The sequence below is a fragment of the Thermobia domestica genome, chromosome 5 (genome assembly GCF_964235325.1).
Source record: "Thermobia domestica chromosome 5, izTheDome1.hap1.1, whole genome shotgun sequence".
In the NCBI taxonomy this organism is placed as follows: domain Eukaryota; kingdom Metazoa; phylum Arthropoda; class Insecta; order Zygentoma; family Lepismatidae; genus Thermobia; species Thermobia domestica.
In genome coordinates this window covers 317,902,882-317,921,047 of record NC_137458.1, presented here as the reverse complement: position 1 = coordinate 317,921,047, position 18,166 = coordinate 317,902,882, and the positions used below count along the sequence as shown (strand labels likewise).

General features: G+C 37.3%; 1 protein-coding gene across 1 annotated transcript in view; it reads left to right on the top strand.

Moving 5' to 3' along the window:
• LOC145686803 (SET domain-containing protein SmydA-8-like) overlaps positions 1–18,062 on the top strand; it is a 45,322-nt gene extending 27,260 nt beyond the window's left edge. The window contains exon 3 of the mRNA XM_081760472.1: positions 13,770–18,062. Within this exon, the coding sequence (XP_081616598.1) occupies positions 13,770–15,239 (1,470 nt within the window). The 3' untranslated portion in view covers positions 15,240–18,062. The remainder of the gene's footprint in view (positions 1–13,769) is intronic.
• The last annotated feature ends 104 nt before the right edge of the window (positions 18,063–18,166 follow it).

The window sequence follows — 18,166 nt, the reverse complement described above, 5'->3', positions numbered from 1 at the left end:
TATATATATTGCAATTCTGAACGCTTGCTTGGTTTCAGAAAAGTCTGGTGAAATATGCTGTTTAAACATTTTTATTAAATTCTTTAGAAATTTGTTATGGGATTCTCGCATCTCCGTTTGAAGGAAATGAATTTCTTAACCAATTATATAATTAACTCTTAGAATGAAATAGGTTATATAATGTAATTCATGTATAACTCCAGAACAGATAATAATTTTAGTAGTACAAATATAGCCGTTACCGTTGGAATTAGATAAGTTCGTAACATTATTGCCAACTAATTACTGCATCGTCGCAATTTCGTGTGGTGGTGGTGAATTTCAGAACTAAAGGAGGTGAGTGAAAACGGCACAAGACCTAAAAATCATTTCGCGGAATAAGACCTAAACGGCACAAAACCTAAAATTTAGGACTAGTGCCTATATTTTTAAAACTTATGCCGTTTAGGACTTATGAATGTTACCCCAAACCGATACATTCCGTATTTACTGCTACCAAGGCTTTCTTTTGCCACTTTGGCCCCATTTTGGTCAGAGCATACCTCACAGAATTCTTTTGGGAGCATGTTTGAGAGTTATGGCCTCCCTTCCGCACACACTACACATTGACATTTTTGAATGGCATGTGTGCGAGTTTCTTTACAATGATATAGACCACAGCTTCTCGATTTCTCGTGTTCGAAATAATGTGTATTGCAATGTAGCTTTTCCAAGCTTTTGGGCAGCCCTAGCACTGAAACTAAGTACTTTTCCCCATAAGTCCACATAAACTTCTTTTCTTATCTTGGTGTCAGCAGGTCCACATCTCATATTGTCTCACTGCCGAAGGTGGGGTGCTGACTGCCACGGGTGCTGACTGCCACAGCCAATTATTGGTGCTGATTGCCACGACTGGCGCTGATTGCCAATATCAAGGTGCTGACTGCCACGATGGCGTGCTGACTGCCACGAGCCTGAGAGAAAGTTGCTAGACGTAACATTACCGGACGCCAAGAAGCATGAAAGAAACTAGATGAACATTAGGATCGTGTTGTTCAGACCAACACCTAACAAAGGTAAACAGGTCTCTGTATGTACACTCATGTCCAAAATTATTGTCGCATGACTATAAATATGTTGTTCTAGTAATATAATTTGATAACGAATTCGCTCGGTTTTTCTTATAATGTTAGTATGCGTATAATCGGCAAAGACAAGTATGTGGTAAATTTCATGTCAAAAAAGCAGTAAATGAGAACAATAAAACGAAAATAAATTTTTCTTGTAAATTAGTTACATTTTATTTTACTCATTATGATTTTTGCATTTATAATTCTTTCCCTATGAAATTTACCACAAATATACATTTTCTGATTATACACATATCAGTATTAAAAGTACTCTGCAAAATTATCAAATTATATTTTTACAAGAAGACAGTTATAGATATGCGACAATAATTTTGGACATGAGTGTACTTGAGTTTTGTCAGGGAGCGGTGCGTACAAAATACGTACGATTTATGTATTCACACTTGAACTCCCTATGTCAGCATGAACTGTGTACAGCTGCGCAAATTGTTTCGAGCAGCTCTTGAAAGTTCCATCAAAAAAGTACTGCTGGCTGTCCCTCACAAGGGAAGTTCAGGATAAAGCACTCGCCTGCAGAGATACTAAGCATGCCATTTAAAGTCCCAATTCATGCTGATTACAACAAGCTAATAAAATTCCTGTACGGTTGAGAACGGTTCTAGATATTCAACTTGGAAGTTTATATGAGAAAGTGAGGATATACGCATTTATACGCGTTAAGTACAACATAATTAGTAACGAATATTGGCATACGAATTGAAAGCTATCGGAAGCAACAGAAAAAAAAAAGTGTTTCGCAATAACTAACGGGTTTGTTAGATACAATTAGCCATTACATTGTTCACAATAATCATAGGTTAGAGATGAAAATTGATCATTGTTGTTCTTCTGTTTTATGAAGAAATGACGCAGGCAAAAGACTCCCTTGCATTATGAACATTTTATATGTGCAATTGCGTTGCATCCGTCAAGGGAACAGTTCGCAGAACCAAAGCAAAAACCAAATTTGACAAGTGATTCAAAAGTTATAGGCCTATAATTTGTTCGTAACCTGCCTTATAGAACGCAAACTGAAACAATCCAATATATAGCGGTGATCGGAAGTGATTCGTATGGACACGAACTTTATTTGATTGTTTCGTTGGTACATTATAGCGTCCAGATGAAGAAGTTTCATACTATGTACAAATCTCCTGCCATAATCTTTGATTGATCGGAATCAAAACACATCAAATGGTTGCACAAATCGTGTGCAATTCGTTGGTATCTTCTCAACCATTAGGTCTTTGCCATCCGTCATGCAACTTGTAATGGACAATTTGTCTGTGAATGGATCCCAGTGATCAAGCAATAGCAAGTTCAAACCATCAGGCTTCGCCATGGGAGAGAATACTTAACGCATTGAAACCTGCATCCACTCATTTTCTCTTATAAACTTCTAAGCTGGATATCTCGAACAGTTCTCAACGTACAGGAGTTTTATTACCTGTTGTAATCAGCATGAATTGGTCCTTCAAATGACATGCTTATTTCTCTGCAGGCGAGTGCTTCTCCCAAACTTCCCTTGTCAGCTGGCTTCAAACCATCATATCCATTAAATAATACAATAAAACAATTAATATAAACAATGAAATGTGCAAATTGTACATATAACAGAAAAGACAATCCCTTTATAAACATCCAAGCGCATGTCGTTCCACTTAGTGAGCAACTTTGTAACTTATAGGATGCCACATAGATTTGCTGTGATGATTACTAAATTAATCCCTAATTATTCTCTACTAAATTAATTAATAATCATAAATTTAGTATGAGGGATTAATTCCTCTCTTTCCAAATACAGCTTCTCCCAGGCTCGTGGCAGTCAGCACGCCATCGTGGCAGTCAGCACCTTCATATTTGCAATCAGCCACAGTCGTGGCAGTCAGCACCAATAATTGGCTGTGGCAGTCAGCACCCGTGGCAATCAGCACCTATCCCTGCTGAAAGGGACTCTAAACTGAAATCGACTGATCAATTTCGGACTTTTCCTTTGGATTACACAGCAGACCCTAAACTCTCACAAATTTCAAGATCCTCCAGGTGCTGAAAATACCTAAATATTTTAGGCTGTGGATGTAGTCATATATAGAATACATTGAGTCGAATTAAAGAAAAAACATAGAATCCTCTAAAAGAGAACACTGTATTTTTGACGATTTTCTTATTTATGTCACTTGATCATGTCAAACTTTGAGTTTCTATTCGAATTTGAAGTACCTAAACTTTTAAGTTTTATTTATTATTATTATTATTGGAAGATAAGCTCACTTAAGTAAGATGAGGAAATTTTTCTTCTTCCCCTTAGACTTCTATAAACTTAAAAAAATTCCTTTTGGCAATTTTTCTGTTTATTAGTCCCGAGAGGCAACAAATATGCCAAATTTTATTATTGTAGTCCTGCCAGAAGTGCTTAATACTTATTGGATGTAGAGGGTATTCTATTTAAATAACATTAGGATGATTTTTCAGTTCCTCAGAAAACCTCACTGAAACTGAATTTTTTTGGTAACACACAAATAACGCTATAAGAAAACCTATAAGCATACTGAATATAAACGTTTTATTCTAATTCCAATTACCTAAAACATTATATTTTATGACTAGGGCAACCCAAAAGCATAAAGAGCATAATAGCAATTTAGACATATGATTGGTACCTTGAACATTGTTGTGGTTGTTTAAGGGTCCAGAAGAAACTAATTTTAAAAGCATAATAAAGCATAATTTTAGAAAATAAAGCATAAAGCATAATTTAAAATATAGAGCACAAAAACCAATATTTACAATGCAAAATCATTGAAAACATAACAATGCAACAATGAAAAGCTTATTTTTATTTCTGTAAACTTTTCGGTGTAATCCTTTGATGTGGAGAAAAGAAAAAAAAAAAGGAAAAAAGGAGAAAACTTTCCGCCAACAATGAATAGTACACAAGAACCCCACACTATCTTGTTTTGTGTATCTCTTGAACTTGAGCACTTTCTGTACGTTTTGGTGGCACCTTTTACTTTCCCTTTCTGTATATATGCACCTCTAAGGCGTACACAAGTGATAGGAAAAACTGACTCAAGTAAAGCATATCTCTTTACAGTGCATTAAGTAGAAGAAATTCATTAAATATGAAAGAAACTGGTTGCATAAAATATTAATAAATAGATCAAGATATTTAGAATATTTAATGTATAGTAAATATCATACATTATACACGATTAATGTAAAACAATGATTGAAATTAACAATAAAACATAATAAAGCATGATTTGGAAAAAATAAAGCATAATTACACAAAAATAAAGCATAATGTTAAGCCTGCTATACATCCCGTAAAAAAAGGGACAGTCCCGATTTTGGACCCGTATGTCCCGCGTCCCCGTAAATTTAGTCGGGACAGGCCCGTATTTTAATCCCGTCTCATTTCTGCTCTTAATATCAGCTTATCGAAAAGTGAAAAATCAAAAATTTTGACATTGGCTGGGAATCCCGTTACTAGTGAATGATTATTAAGCTACGACATGTAACAGCTTGGAGATCACACCACTCTCTCCGATTTCATAGTGAACAAGCCAATAGGCTCGCATTAGAGAGTTGCGTTGTCCATCGGCAATCTAGGGAATCTGCAATCTGATAAAGTACGTGAGCTGAGCTGTTGTTAATAATACATTAGAAGTGAAGTGTTCCAGTTTTGTATCAACGAAAATGCCTAAACCGAAATGTACGTTGTCTTCTAATTTGAAGGAGAAGCCCCCTTTTCTAAAAGCAACGAAGTAAAACTATGAAGTTGACTGGAAAATTTGACATGCTACTTTTTCCATCGTACATGGTGAAAATTCGGACACTCTTCTTCAACATCGAAAAACAAGCAAACATAATATGGCTTCGAGTGCTTCTACATCTGGAAGCACAAGGAAGATGAGAGACTTTTTCTCCAGTAATAGGCCTATAATAGACGAGTTAACAGAAATGAAAATACTCTTTTTTTAGGGGCACGAAGCGCAAAATTCTGCTTTGATTTAGGGCTTAGAAATGTGTAAATCCGGCTCTGACAGTCATAGATGACGCAAGGGAAAAATCAGCTGTTTTCATGAGATTAAACTGACAAACGTACTTTTGCCAAAAAAAAAAAAAAAAAAAAAAAAAAAAAAAAGTCATGAAAACAAATATTGTAAAAGCGAGAAGAATATTGAAAGTATATAATATCACTGATTTAAACAAAACGCTATTATTTGCATACTGTTTTCCCGTAAACCATTTTTATAAGACGCCATCTTGAGTTTTTAAGGCGATTCTTCTGTAGTTTCATTGCAGTTATCTTAATTCCGTACAATTAATTGCAGAGAACGAGGAGAGACAAGTAGCTGCAGCTGAGGGAACTTTAGCTTATCTTACTGTTGTTCATAACAGTACAATTCATTGGGTTTTGTTGGAAAGTTTATAGGAGGAGGGGCGCCGCAAGTGTCCCGTATTCTCATGAAAAAAATATGGCAGGCTTACATAATGTGGGTTGCTCTATTTATGACCAGAAAGTATGTCCATTTAAATAACATAAAGATTTTTTTGATCTCCTCTTTCTACCTCTTGAAAATGTAAAAGAATACACTTTTCATAATTTTCTGTTATTTTCTCTCCTCTGAGGCTATAAGCATACAAAATTATAACTTCACATATATATATTTGGGCAATTTTGTACATGTGTTAATAACAATTTTCAGTGATATAGCCGACTTGCCGAATGTGCTGCGACATATAATTATAATTTACTTCGTTAGAAGATTCAAGATAAGACTGATTGACAATAACACAAGTTTCTAAATATGCAGAAAACAATATATAGGGAGATACAGGGCGGAGTCCTGGAGGGGTCGGATAGACTCCAATGAGGGGGAGCAGTCAGAGCTGATAAAGGTGAAATATTCGTCTAATGATCAAAAGACAGGGGCGGATCCAGAACAGACTTCTGGTCGACGGTGGGGTGTAATACTGCTACTTAGAGCTACTTTTAAGAGCTCCAAACTCTGGGATGGGTTTTATTTATATATAAAATAAGAGTTTCCTCTTCTGGGGGGTTATCGCCCCGATCGCTCCCCTGGATCCGCCCCTGCAATATTTAAATAAGAATTATAATTTTATTTAGTGCCAGAAATGCGAAAATATCTACAGAGAGAGAGAAGAGATTCGTTGAGTGTTCCTCATTCTATTAACCTTCGCTGTGTATGTAATGTAACCACTTCTGTAGTTCGTTCTTCCTTTTTGTTTGTGTTGTATTCGAATGTGCCAGGTGGCACGAATCCATGATGTAAGAAGAACACTTTTCCATTTTTACTTACTTCCCGTTTCCTTGGAAAGCGTGGACCTTCCCACTTCTTTCTTTCACATTCTCTTGCGTGTTACATCACCATTTGAATAGAGAGTTCGTGGAGTACAGGGCTAACCATTTAGGATTTCAACTGTGCGGATTTGTTCATTCTTATCCCCTTTAAGAATTAAGGACATTATTTGTCCTTAGCAATATATATATACCGGGTGCGTAAATAAGTTATACACATTTTGAACTTTCATAGAAAATTTATTTCCAAGAAACTAGGTTAAATTTCTAGGAAAAATAAGATTGGAGTCCAATTTGAAAAATAACTGTACTTTCTGGACAAACTGAATGTTCCAAATGGTACTTAAAATAAATATTCAAGATATTGGCCTTCAGTATCGATACGTTTCTAAGTACAAATCAATTACACCACTCTCTCGTGCAGTGTTGCCAAAAAGTTGACACAAAAAGTCACTAAATGGGAGGTGAAATGACTCCAAATGTTGGTGAAAATTCGCTGAAATATTATTCGTGGTATTCCGTCTCTCTCTCTCTCTTTATATATATATATAGGGTGTTTCAAAACAACACCGACAATGTTTGGGAGGTGATTCCTGACACCAAGATAATACAAAAGTATAGATCATTCTTGGTACACAAATGCTTCCTTTAGGAGTTCTAGTCTGCCGAAAACATGAGAAAATGAATTTTAAAGGTCCATAGTTCCAATACTATGGGGCCTACCGTAGTCGGGTCAAGACTTCACTTAGGAACTAGCATGTGTTCTATCCAAATATCCAAGTTTCAGAATCGTTCGGTATTTCCGCAACAATTTTTATAGAGGTAGTTGGTGAATACTTCAAATTATATGCCCGTAGCCAAACTCCCTCTATAAAAATTGCTTCGTGAGTACCTTAGAAATTCGAAGCATGTAGTTTTGGATATCACGTATATTAGTTCCTAAGTGAAGTCTTGACTCGACTACGATAGGTCCCATAGTTTTGGAGGTATGGACCTTTAAAGTCCATTTTTTCATGTTTTCGGCAGCCTATAACTCCGAAAGGAAGCATTTGTGCACCCAAGTTCTATACTTTTTTTCTTATCGTGGTGTCAGGAATCACCTCCCAAAGGTTGTCGGCGTTGTTTTGAAACACCTTGTATATACAGCCGCGAATCCAGGATATGATCAAGGGAGGGGCTAAACCATAATTTGTTCCTTTATACAGTGTAAAGAGAGTAGGATTGAAGCCCATTTTATCCAGGGTATACGTGAGCGTCAAGGAAGGTTATAGCGCCTATAGTCCCCCCCTTGGATCCACGCCTGTATGTATATGACAATAATCTGCTTTTGGTACAACACATATGTTATACCTTATGATCAATATCACTTCAAAGAAAAAACAAATATTAGAAAAACCACATGAAACTTAAAAGTTCACAAAGAAAACATTTAGATTCACTTTACAGTTTACTTGAGCTTTTAGAAATAATCAGTTATGCTGTATTATTTTTTCATCTCAACGAAAGTCCTGCTAACTAAATGACATTGAAGATTGAAGGCTATCAGTAAACAAAGCAGAATTCTGGAGATTTCACACAATATAAGCTGTATATTTGCCGAACTCATTGACGGTTGAGCTGATTCAAACAAAAGTAAAACGAAGATATTAAAAAAAAAAAAAAATACTAGATTTATTCACAATACAAAAGTCGTTAAATCATCAATTAAAAATCACCAAAAATGTCGCTAATCGGTAATACTTTTCCTAAATCCCCCAAATTGGCAACATTGTTCACATGACCCTTGCGTTGAAGATTTTTGCGATGAACGCTGAAACAATTCCAACACCGCAACTGAGGATTCAGCATTATAACCATGAGAGAATTACCTTTCTGCATATCACACACACACTCTTCCATAAACCTCGAATTGGTATCGTAGATGTGTAATTGTTGTCCTTGAAGGTGAATCAGTTCTATACTCACGTTTTCACCATCTCTGAACCGCAGCAACGTTTTCAAACTTCCAGTACCGCTTAATAACCTACTTGTCTCTTCAAAGCTGGAAGTCCTTCCGCCATGTTGATGTTACTCTCTTGCTAGTGAGTTGGGCTGCTAGACTGGCGGTTCTGGTACCAGCTGTTGAGTCCATGACAGTTCAAAGTATGTATACATTTTTTACGCACCTGGTATATATGGATAAGAGCGAGGTTTCTCAACCTGGAGTCGCGACCTGTATGGGGGTTGCGAGAGTGTTTTATTAGAGTCGCGAAGATAAGCGAAACAGATAAATATAATTAGATTCTAATACTGGAAAATATTTTTAAATATTATTTTGAATTTTGTTGATAGGCATAATTTTATTTTTATACATACTATTAAGAACAACAAAAAAATAGGTCTACTAAACATTTTCAACAATTGCAGAGTTATTTAAAAATCAATTTAAATGAAAGAGGTACGATATGAAAGTTATGACAACTGCTACTGAAATACAGAAAAATACAAATGCAACAAAACCTGCATATTGAAATATAATTAAAATTGAAAGCTAATGAGATACCTAATACGTGAACTTGGTGCGATTTCACTAGTGCGACAATGTCCGGTTCAATCTTCGTGATGCACCTTATCAAGTTATTTAAAATACTCAATAACTTTTTAAACAACTTTCCAAGTTTTTTTTAAACCGAAATTAGAAATCACTTTATTTTTTTTTATCATATGACTCAAAATTAAGGGTGTTATGAAGTTTTAAAATTTTCAAATGACCTCCATTTTGAAACAGTATGACGGACCGCATTCGATATTTGTAATATGAATGAATTGACAAAATTTGGTTTTAATCCCTTCGGTCTTAGGGAAGTTACTATATCCATTATATACAAGCAATGGATTCTACTATTATAGAAATAGATGGATATCGTGAGATCTCCGCAATGCGTATATAAAAAAAAATCCCACACAAGCTTATTACAAAGTACAAATTATAAGGAAGTCGCTGTCAAAAGGGTGTGATAAAATGGGTGTCGTGACAGGAATTAGGTTGAGAACCAATGTATTAGAGTTTAACGTTTTTTTGAGTACCGTGGCTGTATTAGACGTAGAATCCAAATCACATGAGCTTCCGCCGAGAATCGAACCCAGATCTCCCGCGCATTCTTGTTCACAATTGATTTAAGGACTTGATATTAGCGTATTGTTAATACTGAAATATTAAAATTGATTCCCAATTGCACCTAAGATAAGATGATTGGTTCCAAGAAGTTTTAGGGAAGAAATTCAAATTTTCCCAAGCGAGTTCTTTGCCTAATATCCACACTTATGGCCGGGTTTATATCTACACGGTTTCTGTAGCGCACGAATGCAAATAAGCAACACAATTTTACTAGCCCAAAAGAAATGCTACCAGCCCACATCCCACAATAGAAATAATTTACTTACCTTCGGTATTTTATTAGTGGTATTAAAAACTTGCCCGCACCGATGAACCACTCGCTGAGGCAAGTGGATGAGTGGGTTATTTACATCCCTGCTGTAGCAGGAGTTCACCCACTACACTCTCTAACTAGATTGAGTGAAATGAGTGCTTTTACCCACCGCGGTGTGGATCTCCAACGGCCATTGTCTGAAAATCCGACTGCTGATAGTTACGACCCGCTGTGGTTAGGAGGTTTCTATTTACATTGTATCATATGGAATCTTTTACCCACAGCGATTCGGATCGCGTCGAAGACTCATTTGTAGTTGGAAAACGCGGCAGTTGAGCAACTGCACCGCGTGGATAAAAGTGGTAGAAAGGGCAGAAGTGGATCGGCAGTGGTCGAGTAACAGCTACTGCTGGGATAAAGCCGGTATAAGGGCAATTATGATTGGAATTTAATGAAAAACATGTCTTTTTTTCCTGTAGCCGGGTTTTCACCAGGATTTGGGAAAGGGAGACTTTGTTGACGTCCTTGAAGCAGCGACACTGATTTCATTTTCCCCCTTATTCCCCTACTTAAATTCCCCAACTGACATGTGGGCACGGCGGCTTAATGATAGGCCATTCAGTTCTGGAGTGGGGGTCTCCGGTTCGATCCCAAGACATGTTAACTTATGATGGATAATATCGTGTCAGTGTTTTCTCGGGGTTCTCCAGTTTCCTTCCACATTCTCATTCTATCAAATCTTTCATAATTTTTTACTTTCCGTACTTATCTTGGTTTTTGACAGTTCCCATTGCTGCCTTGGAACAGACATAGTATTCGTTTCTCTGAACCACTGAGTGCACTGCCTGCTTAGGTCATCAGAGAGAAAAATTCAGCGTTGAATAATCTTCCACAGATGTCTCAGTCGATCTGCGTACTTTGGACATATCCTTACGCCAATCCTACGTAGGCCTACTGCGTAAGATATTTCAAACCTTCGTCAGGATTCGAGGTATTAAGTCACAACCGTGAAAGTCTAGAGGTAATTGTGATCCATATGGGTTGCACATTCGGCTCTGGTTCTCAGTTTCCAAGTCCTCAAGGGCACTGTGCATGCCCATTCCAAGAATTTATTGGTTGCAGTGGTAAAGCCATTAACTCTGCTGCGTTGGGTTCTTGGTTCGATCCTTAGTCAAATAAGTTTGTGGTGGACAACATCGCATCCGTGAGTTTTTTCAGGGCATTCTTGTTTCCTCCCAGTTCCTCACTCCACCAATTGTTCCATCATCATTCACTTCCTTTAATCATCATCTCCTTTAGCCTAAGAGGCGTAATAACCATGAGACTTTAAACTGAAATAATTCATTTTTATTTCGTTTTCTTCCTGAAGTAGACTACAGTACATTGTCAAAAAACACGGAGTCTCGGTAAGCATGTAGGAAAGAAACGAAATTCTACACAGTAGAAAACTATTTAATTATGACTAAAAAATAGAAAACAAAATAATACAAATATTTTCAAAACATGCTTTTTTTCTTTTAAAATAAAAATAACAAACAAAATAAATCAAATCATACTAAGAAAAGTAAAACAAAATAAATCAGTTTTTCAAGAAAATTATTAATTTTTAAAATTGTATTTATGTATGAGCAAAAAGAGAAATCTCACAATCGATTTATAATTTAAGTGTATAACAACACTTCCCATGCTTTTGTTTTTAGTCATGCAGAAACAGGTGTTTTTTTAAAAAAAATTCTCGAAAACTAAATTATTTTCTACGTTTTAATGCGATTTATTTTATTTTATTTATTATTTTTATTTTTTAGAAAAGAAAGCATACTTCTAAGAAAATATTTTATTTTATTAAATAGAAGATTCCATCTCCGCCCCTCTCCGGCTACTGAAACTGGAAGTAGTAGATACCATATCATTTCCGGTGTCAATATTAGTGTCTACCCATAGTTTTGAGATCCACCCTAGTTTCACAATTTAAAACAATTGTTTTTAAACCAGCAGATGTTAAGTTCGTGAGTTCTTAAATGATAATAACACGATTCCCAGTTGTGATGAAAAAGTACTGTTTACACTTTGCAAGTAACAGTAAAAGTACTGTTTTCACTTTCAACAGTACTTTCTTTACTGTTGAAAGTACTGTCGTCTACTAATCCCCGCTTAATTGCCCGCGACCGTTCGGTCTATTTGATGGACGGGTACCGCTACAATGTGTCGCACCCCGCCCGTAGTTGCTCATGTTTGGACTTAAGTCCTTGTGCACGATCTGCACTGCCAAGATTTGTCCCTTATCTTGACACCTAAGTGTGTAACCCTCATTCACTGAGGGAGTGGGATACACCAACTGCGCGGCCAAACCGAAGTCCTGAGTGCCTACCAGTTTACCTACTAGTGGAGGCGGTCCTGCTACCGAGTCAGGCCCTACCATACTCTGCAGTCATGGTGCCCAAGCGTTATAAGGCAAGCTCACCTTTACCCAGGTTCCTGGGATTAATTCCCATATGCTACCGAATCCCACGGTATGACCACAGCCCGACAGAGTCCAACCCAATCCGGGAACCCCAAGCAATGCCAGAGGGGGCTTGCGTCCCGGCCCTGCCTACCTCTATCGTTCAACTGGCAACCGCCGCGTGTAGAGGTACCACACACACATCGAGGTGCTTCGCACCTCATCCCGGATCCAATGGTACGCGTTAAGTCCATTTGAGTTTGGAGCCGGCCCATGTCCTACAGGGTTTCCTCCCTTCCGCGGAATTAGAGCCGTTACCCAGATATCTGGGATTGGACCTTTCCCGCTTCCGTTTGGTCCTCCTAGCAGGCAGGAATGCGACTCTCCCCTCCCGGTAGGATCGTCCAAGCAAAACGGGACTACCTCTCTTTAACGTGTTGAGGTACCACGTACACGCTGAGATCCTCAGTATCTCTTCCCAGACCCAACAACACGTGTAAGTCGCCATTTGGGAGAAGGGCCGTAGCCACTATACTCCTGCGGTAGGGTCGTCCGAAGGAGTACTGTTTAGAGTGAGAAAAGCACTGTCCGTTTCATGTACAGTGGCCAGTAGAAGTATGGTGTGTCTCACAAAGAACGCAACTTTTGTACTGCCCGCCATTTCTGTTCTAGTAAGTTGACAGCACTGAACATTACACGATTTTCTTCTGTTATTTTCGTGATTAGTAACCATGCAGTGCCGAATAGCGCATGATTATAACCTGTTTTCTGCACGGGTAAGAATGGAGAGAGATTTTCTGGCGGGGTGATTTCTCGCAGCGGTGACGTGAATTGATCACTGTGATTTACCCCTGTGGGGGGTATTTGAAGTCTTGTGTGCACGCCAATAAACCAAGATCACTTCCAGAGCTCAAGGTCGACATTTAGAGTGTAATTTCAGAACTTGAGATGCAAATATCCGAAAAGTTATGGAAATGTCATCGAAAGAACGACAGTGTACCTGCAGGGTCATGGAGGGCACTTCAGTTATATCATATTTCATACATAATCAGAGGTAGCATACAATGCAAAAATATGTAAATCCTTAATTTCATCAATATATTTGTATATTATTATGCATTCAAAAATTGCGTTCTCTATGGAACACCCTTTTCGTAACTTCAGATCCCAAAACTATCGAAATAAAGACAACTTTCTTAGTATATACAGTACGTTTGTAATTCAAACAGGCATATTTTCTTGAGGTTATAGCTAACTAACTCAATTGTCACAATACTCTGAAGCTTTTGAATTTTTAAAATATTTTTTTGTACAAAATAAATCTAGTACAAACGTTCTATTTTAAAACAATTTAAGGATTTAATAGATTGTTCTGATGACCATATTTAAATATCCCAGCAAGAATAAGGATATTGTGTAATTATTCTTTCTTTGCGTTAAAATTGTAATTTGAGATATTCAACACTTTCTTTGTTTCATTACAGGTAAAATCGTCGCCAGAGTTGGGTAGATATTTGGTGGCGTCCCGTGACTTAAACCCAGGTGACATCATTCTGAATGAAGCTCCTTTAATATTGGGCCCTAAACAAATCACAGCCCCTGTGTGCCTCGGTTGTTATTCTCCAGTAAATGGTCGATATCGCTGTTTGCAATGTCTCTGGCCACTTTGTGGACCTCAATGTCCTGGTATCACTGAGCATCACGGCCCCGAATGTGTTGTGTACCGCCAAGGACGAGCTGCTGTGGAGATTGAGCAGTTTGAGGAGCCTCACTATGCTTACGAAGCGGTTACTCCGTTGCGGTGTCTTATTCTCCAGCGACGAAACCCTCGGAAATGGCAACAGCTAATGGAGATGGAATCACACGAGGAAGACAGGGAAGGTTCTCTAATTTACGAAGAGAACCAAATCCGAGTGGTTGGGTTTCTCCGGAACTACATTGGTCTGACAGACTTTCCTGAAGAAAATTTCGATTGCTCGGAAAAGACTATTCATCGCGTTTGTGGGATTTTGGATGTGAATGCATTGGAAATCCGTCTCGAGAAGTCTGAAGTACAGGCACTGTATCCAACGGCGTTTCTAATGGAGCACAACTGTGTGCCAAACACAAAACATTCTTTCGACGACCGATATCATATCACTGTGAGAGCAGCATTACGTATCCCGAAAGGTGAACATATAAAGACAATGTACACTCATATGTTGTGGGGAACGCAGGCGAGAAGAGATCATTTGAAGCATAACAAGTACTTTCTGTGTAAGTGTGAACGGTGTGCGGATCCCACTGAGATGGGCAGCCATTTCAGTAGCGTACGTTGTCTCAGTTGCGGAGGGGAACAGATGCAGAGCGACCCTTTAGATGAGGACAGTGCATGGAAGTGCAACGCATGTTCATCGACGTTGAGTTCTTTCCATGTTAATGAATTGGTGATGCGATTGGGAGAAGAAGTGGAGATTGTTCAACAGGGTACTCCAACAGTCGAGGACCTCGAAGGACTCATCAGAAAGCTAAATACTCTTCTTCATCCTAACCACTACCACAATTATGCGGTGAAACATTCATTATTGCAGCTCTACGGCCGACAGGAAGGGTACCTCTTGCACCAGTTGACCGAGAATCAGTTGAGAAGAAAAGCCGAGCTTTGCCGTGAGCTATTAGCTTTGAGTTTGAAACTCGATCCTGGAATAGCTCGCCTTCAGGTCTACGTAGGCATAATCTACTTCGAGATGCATTCAGCCGTTCTCCAATTGGCTAGAAAGAAGTTTGAGCAGGAGAAGATCTCTATCGAAGAGCTACGGAAGCAAGCGGAAGAGGCCAGATGCTGTGTGAAAGAAGCGATAAAACTTCTCCAAGAAGAACCAGCCTATCTGCCTGAAGGAAAGCTGGCAGAAGCAGCTAAGAATACACTTTCTGAACTTGAACAGTGGATGAAAACAATGGATTGCAAATTGTAATATAATGTACATAAGGTCATTTAGGGATATATCGGCATGTTAAGAAACAACTCGACACTACTCTGAAAGTTACGATACTTTTATTCAGCAAAAGCGATAATGATTGATAGTAATCTTTCCTTTAGCTAGGAAACATAGAAGCTTACCTTTGATGTATTGTTTCAAAGTGCAAAAATACATAAAAAGACTGCTTCGGATCAGTAGGTTTTGTAGATCTTGAGGGAGAAATCGACACTTACTATGGGAGATGTGAACACTATGTAAACAATTAAATTCTTCACTTCTCTGGGAACGCTGTTCTTTATAACAAACATAAAACAAAGTGAAATAATAGATCTAAAGTTGGTACTGTTTGCGCACGACTTATTTGCTAACTTTCCTGATTTATTACAGCCTGAGTTGAAATATAAAAGGAACACTGAAATAATGTGAGTTTGTTAATAACAAACTTTATTTCACACCTGTTTCCCAAAATATTGCTTGCAGTATTTTATTATTCATAGTAATCAGTAATCGAAAATCATAATTCAACACCTTTTCCAATAAGGTTATGAACTTTATAGCTAATACAAGTTTCTAGTTAAGCTACCTTTGGGATGTCTAATGCACTGTTTCAAAACTATTGTAAACTACATTAACAAGAAGTACACTTAAAATACATGTCAAATCCATTTTCCACATGCTTCTGATGAAACCACTTCTTGCATTTGCCCGCCAACATTGTCCTTCACAATCGTCGAAAAAGTACACTCATGTCCAAAATTATTATCGCATGTCTATAAATATGTTGTTCTAGAAATATAATTTGATATCGAATTCGCCTGGTATTTCTTATAGTGTTAGTATGTGTATAATCGACAAAGACATGTATGTGGCAAATTTTATGTCAAAAGAACAGTAAATAATAACATTAAAACGAAAATGAAATTTTCTTGACTATTTAGCAACATTTTATTTTACTCCTTATAATTTTCATATTTATAATTCTTTTCCTATTAAATTTACCACAAACATACATTTCCTGATTATGTACGTATAGTATCAGTATTAAAAGTACTCCGGAAAATCATTATCAAATTATATTCTTACAAGGATACAGTTATAGATATGCGACAATAATTTTGGACATGAGTGTATCTACTATATGAGTCGCAATTCCAGTCAGATAGCGTACGTGAGGTAAAAGGAGCCAAGTTAACGGTACTAGCATATACCTATGTGTCTCTTCTCTTTGAAATATGTTTGCCCTGGGTGATCTTCTTTACCAAAATTGACTCCTTGATGTATTCCTGTGATGTTACAGTGGTGGACTCATGTATGCTTTTGCACCTTTGGGTTAACGCCGTTTGCACTTTTGAGGTACAGGAAACACATCTTGGAATGACACAGAAGATGATGCTGGATATGTGCTTTCAGAGGAAACTGTTGACGTATCTCCTCCGTGGTTACTGTTGTCCATATTCTAAAGACTACTATAATATGTTTCAATGGTGTCGAGGTCACATTCAAAGATATCATCAATTAGAATATCGGGCTTATATGGAGAGATTCGACATTTTCGGAATCCATATGTGAAGAATCCAACAGCGGCTGATTTCTTCCAGCTGAAACTGGCTCTTCTTTCGAAATATTTTGTCAGGGTTCCTACGAACAAAGTTGCAACAAGACAAGTTGAAATTATATTTCAAACTACGGAAGAAAAATACATTAAGGATTGACAATTGTAAGTACTGTGTGGTGGGAGGCAACATTTCTATACCAGTATTAAAGGCTTACTTTAGTATATCAGGATCTTTGGCAAGTGAACTGTGCCCATCTAAAACCAAAGATACTTTACCATTCAATTTATACCGAACTAAATGATCCAGAAGCTGAGAAAGCGTGTTTGTTGTCATGTAACCTGAACCTGTCATGTATACACTGCGATGAACCAGACATAGTCCTTTGGGATAGAAACAGTTTCGCCTGATGTCCTTCATTCAGGTTATATAACAGAAAGATTCTACATATAACAGAAGAAGGTAGACCTATATGTCGAAATGTCCCTACAACCACTGTCCTTTATCCTCTAAATAGATTGGTCAATGATAATGGCACGAGTTGTCACTCAAACAAGCATTGTGTGTCAGCCTGCTACACATGCATACCGTAGGTATACTCTATCACAAAGCCAATCTTTTACCTCCTTTCATCAACATACATTACCGTTTTATCTTATTTTCGATTTGCTGAAATTTATAACAGGAATATTCTTTCTTAAATAAACATTTATATAATTATTTTAGAGGCTTCTAATTCCTTTGCGACAGGCAAAATTAACTTTTCTCCATATGCAACTTGTCATGAGGACCGACACTTAGCTTGCACGTACCGACTGTGTAGGATGACAAGCTTTGCCAGACCTTAAGAGTGTTGCAATTCCTGAGTGTCGATCCCTAAATGACCTTAGTTACGAAGTTAACAACTGGATTATATTAAGTTCCTAATATTTATTTCGTAAGTTAAGTGTTTTTACTAAGATGTTGTGGTGTAAATAAATGGCAAGTGCCATAATTAGGTTTGGTATTTCAATCAAATGTCTTAATATTTTCAGACATTCTAATCATCGATTGGCTGCTGAATTGTTTGATCTTGATATATGCGCTTGGATTTTGGACAATGAACAGTTCTCGTTCGTTAATAGAAGAACCAGAAACAATTATTTCAATATTTTTGTAAGCGTTCTATTAATGGAATAAAAAGAATATGTAGCAAAGAATCGTCTTAAGTAGTGTTGAGTAAAAGTTTGATCGTCATTTGTTAATAAAGCACGTTGAGGAAAATTTTGAATTAAAATTCAAAACCTCATTTTGAAACAAAGAAATGGTTATTTTTATTGAATTTCCATCTTTTTTTAATTATGGAAGTGAGATCAATTAAACTATGTT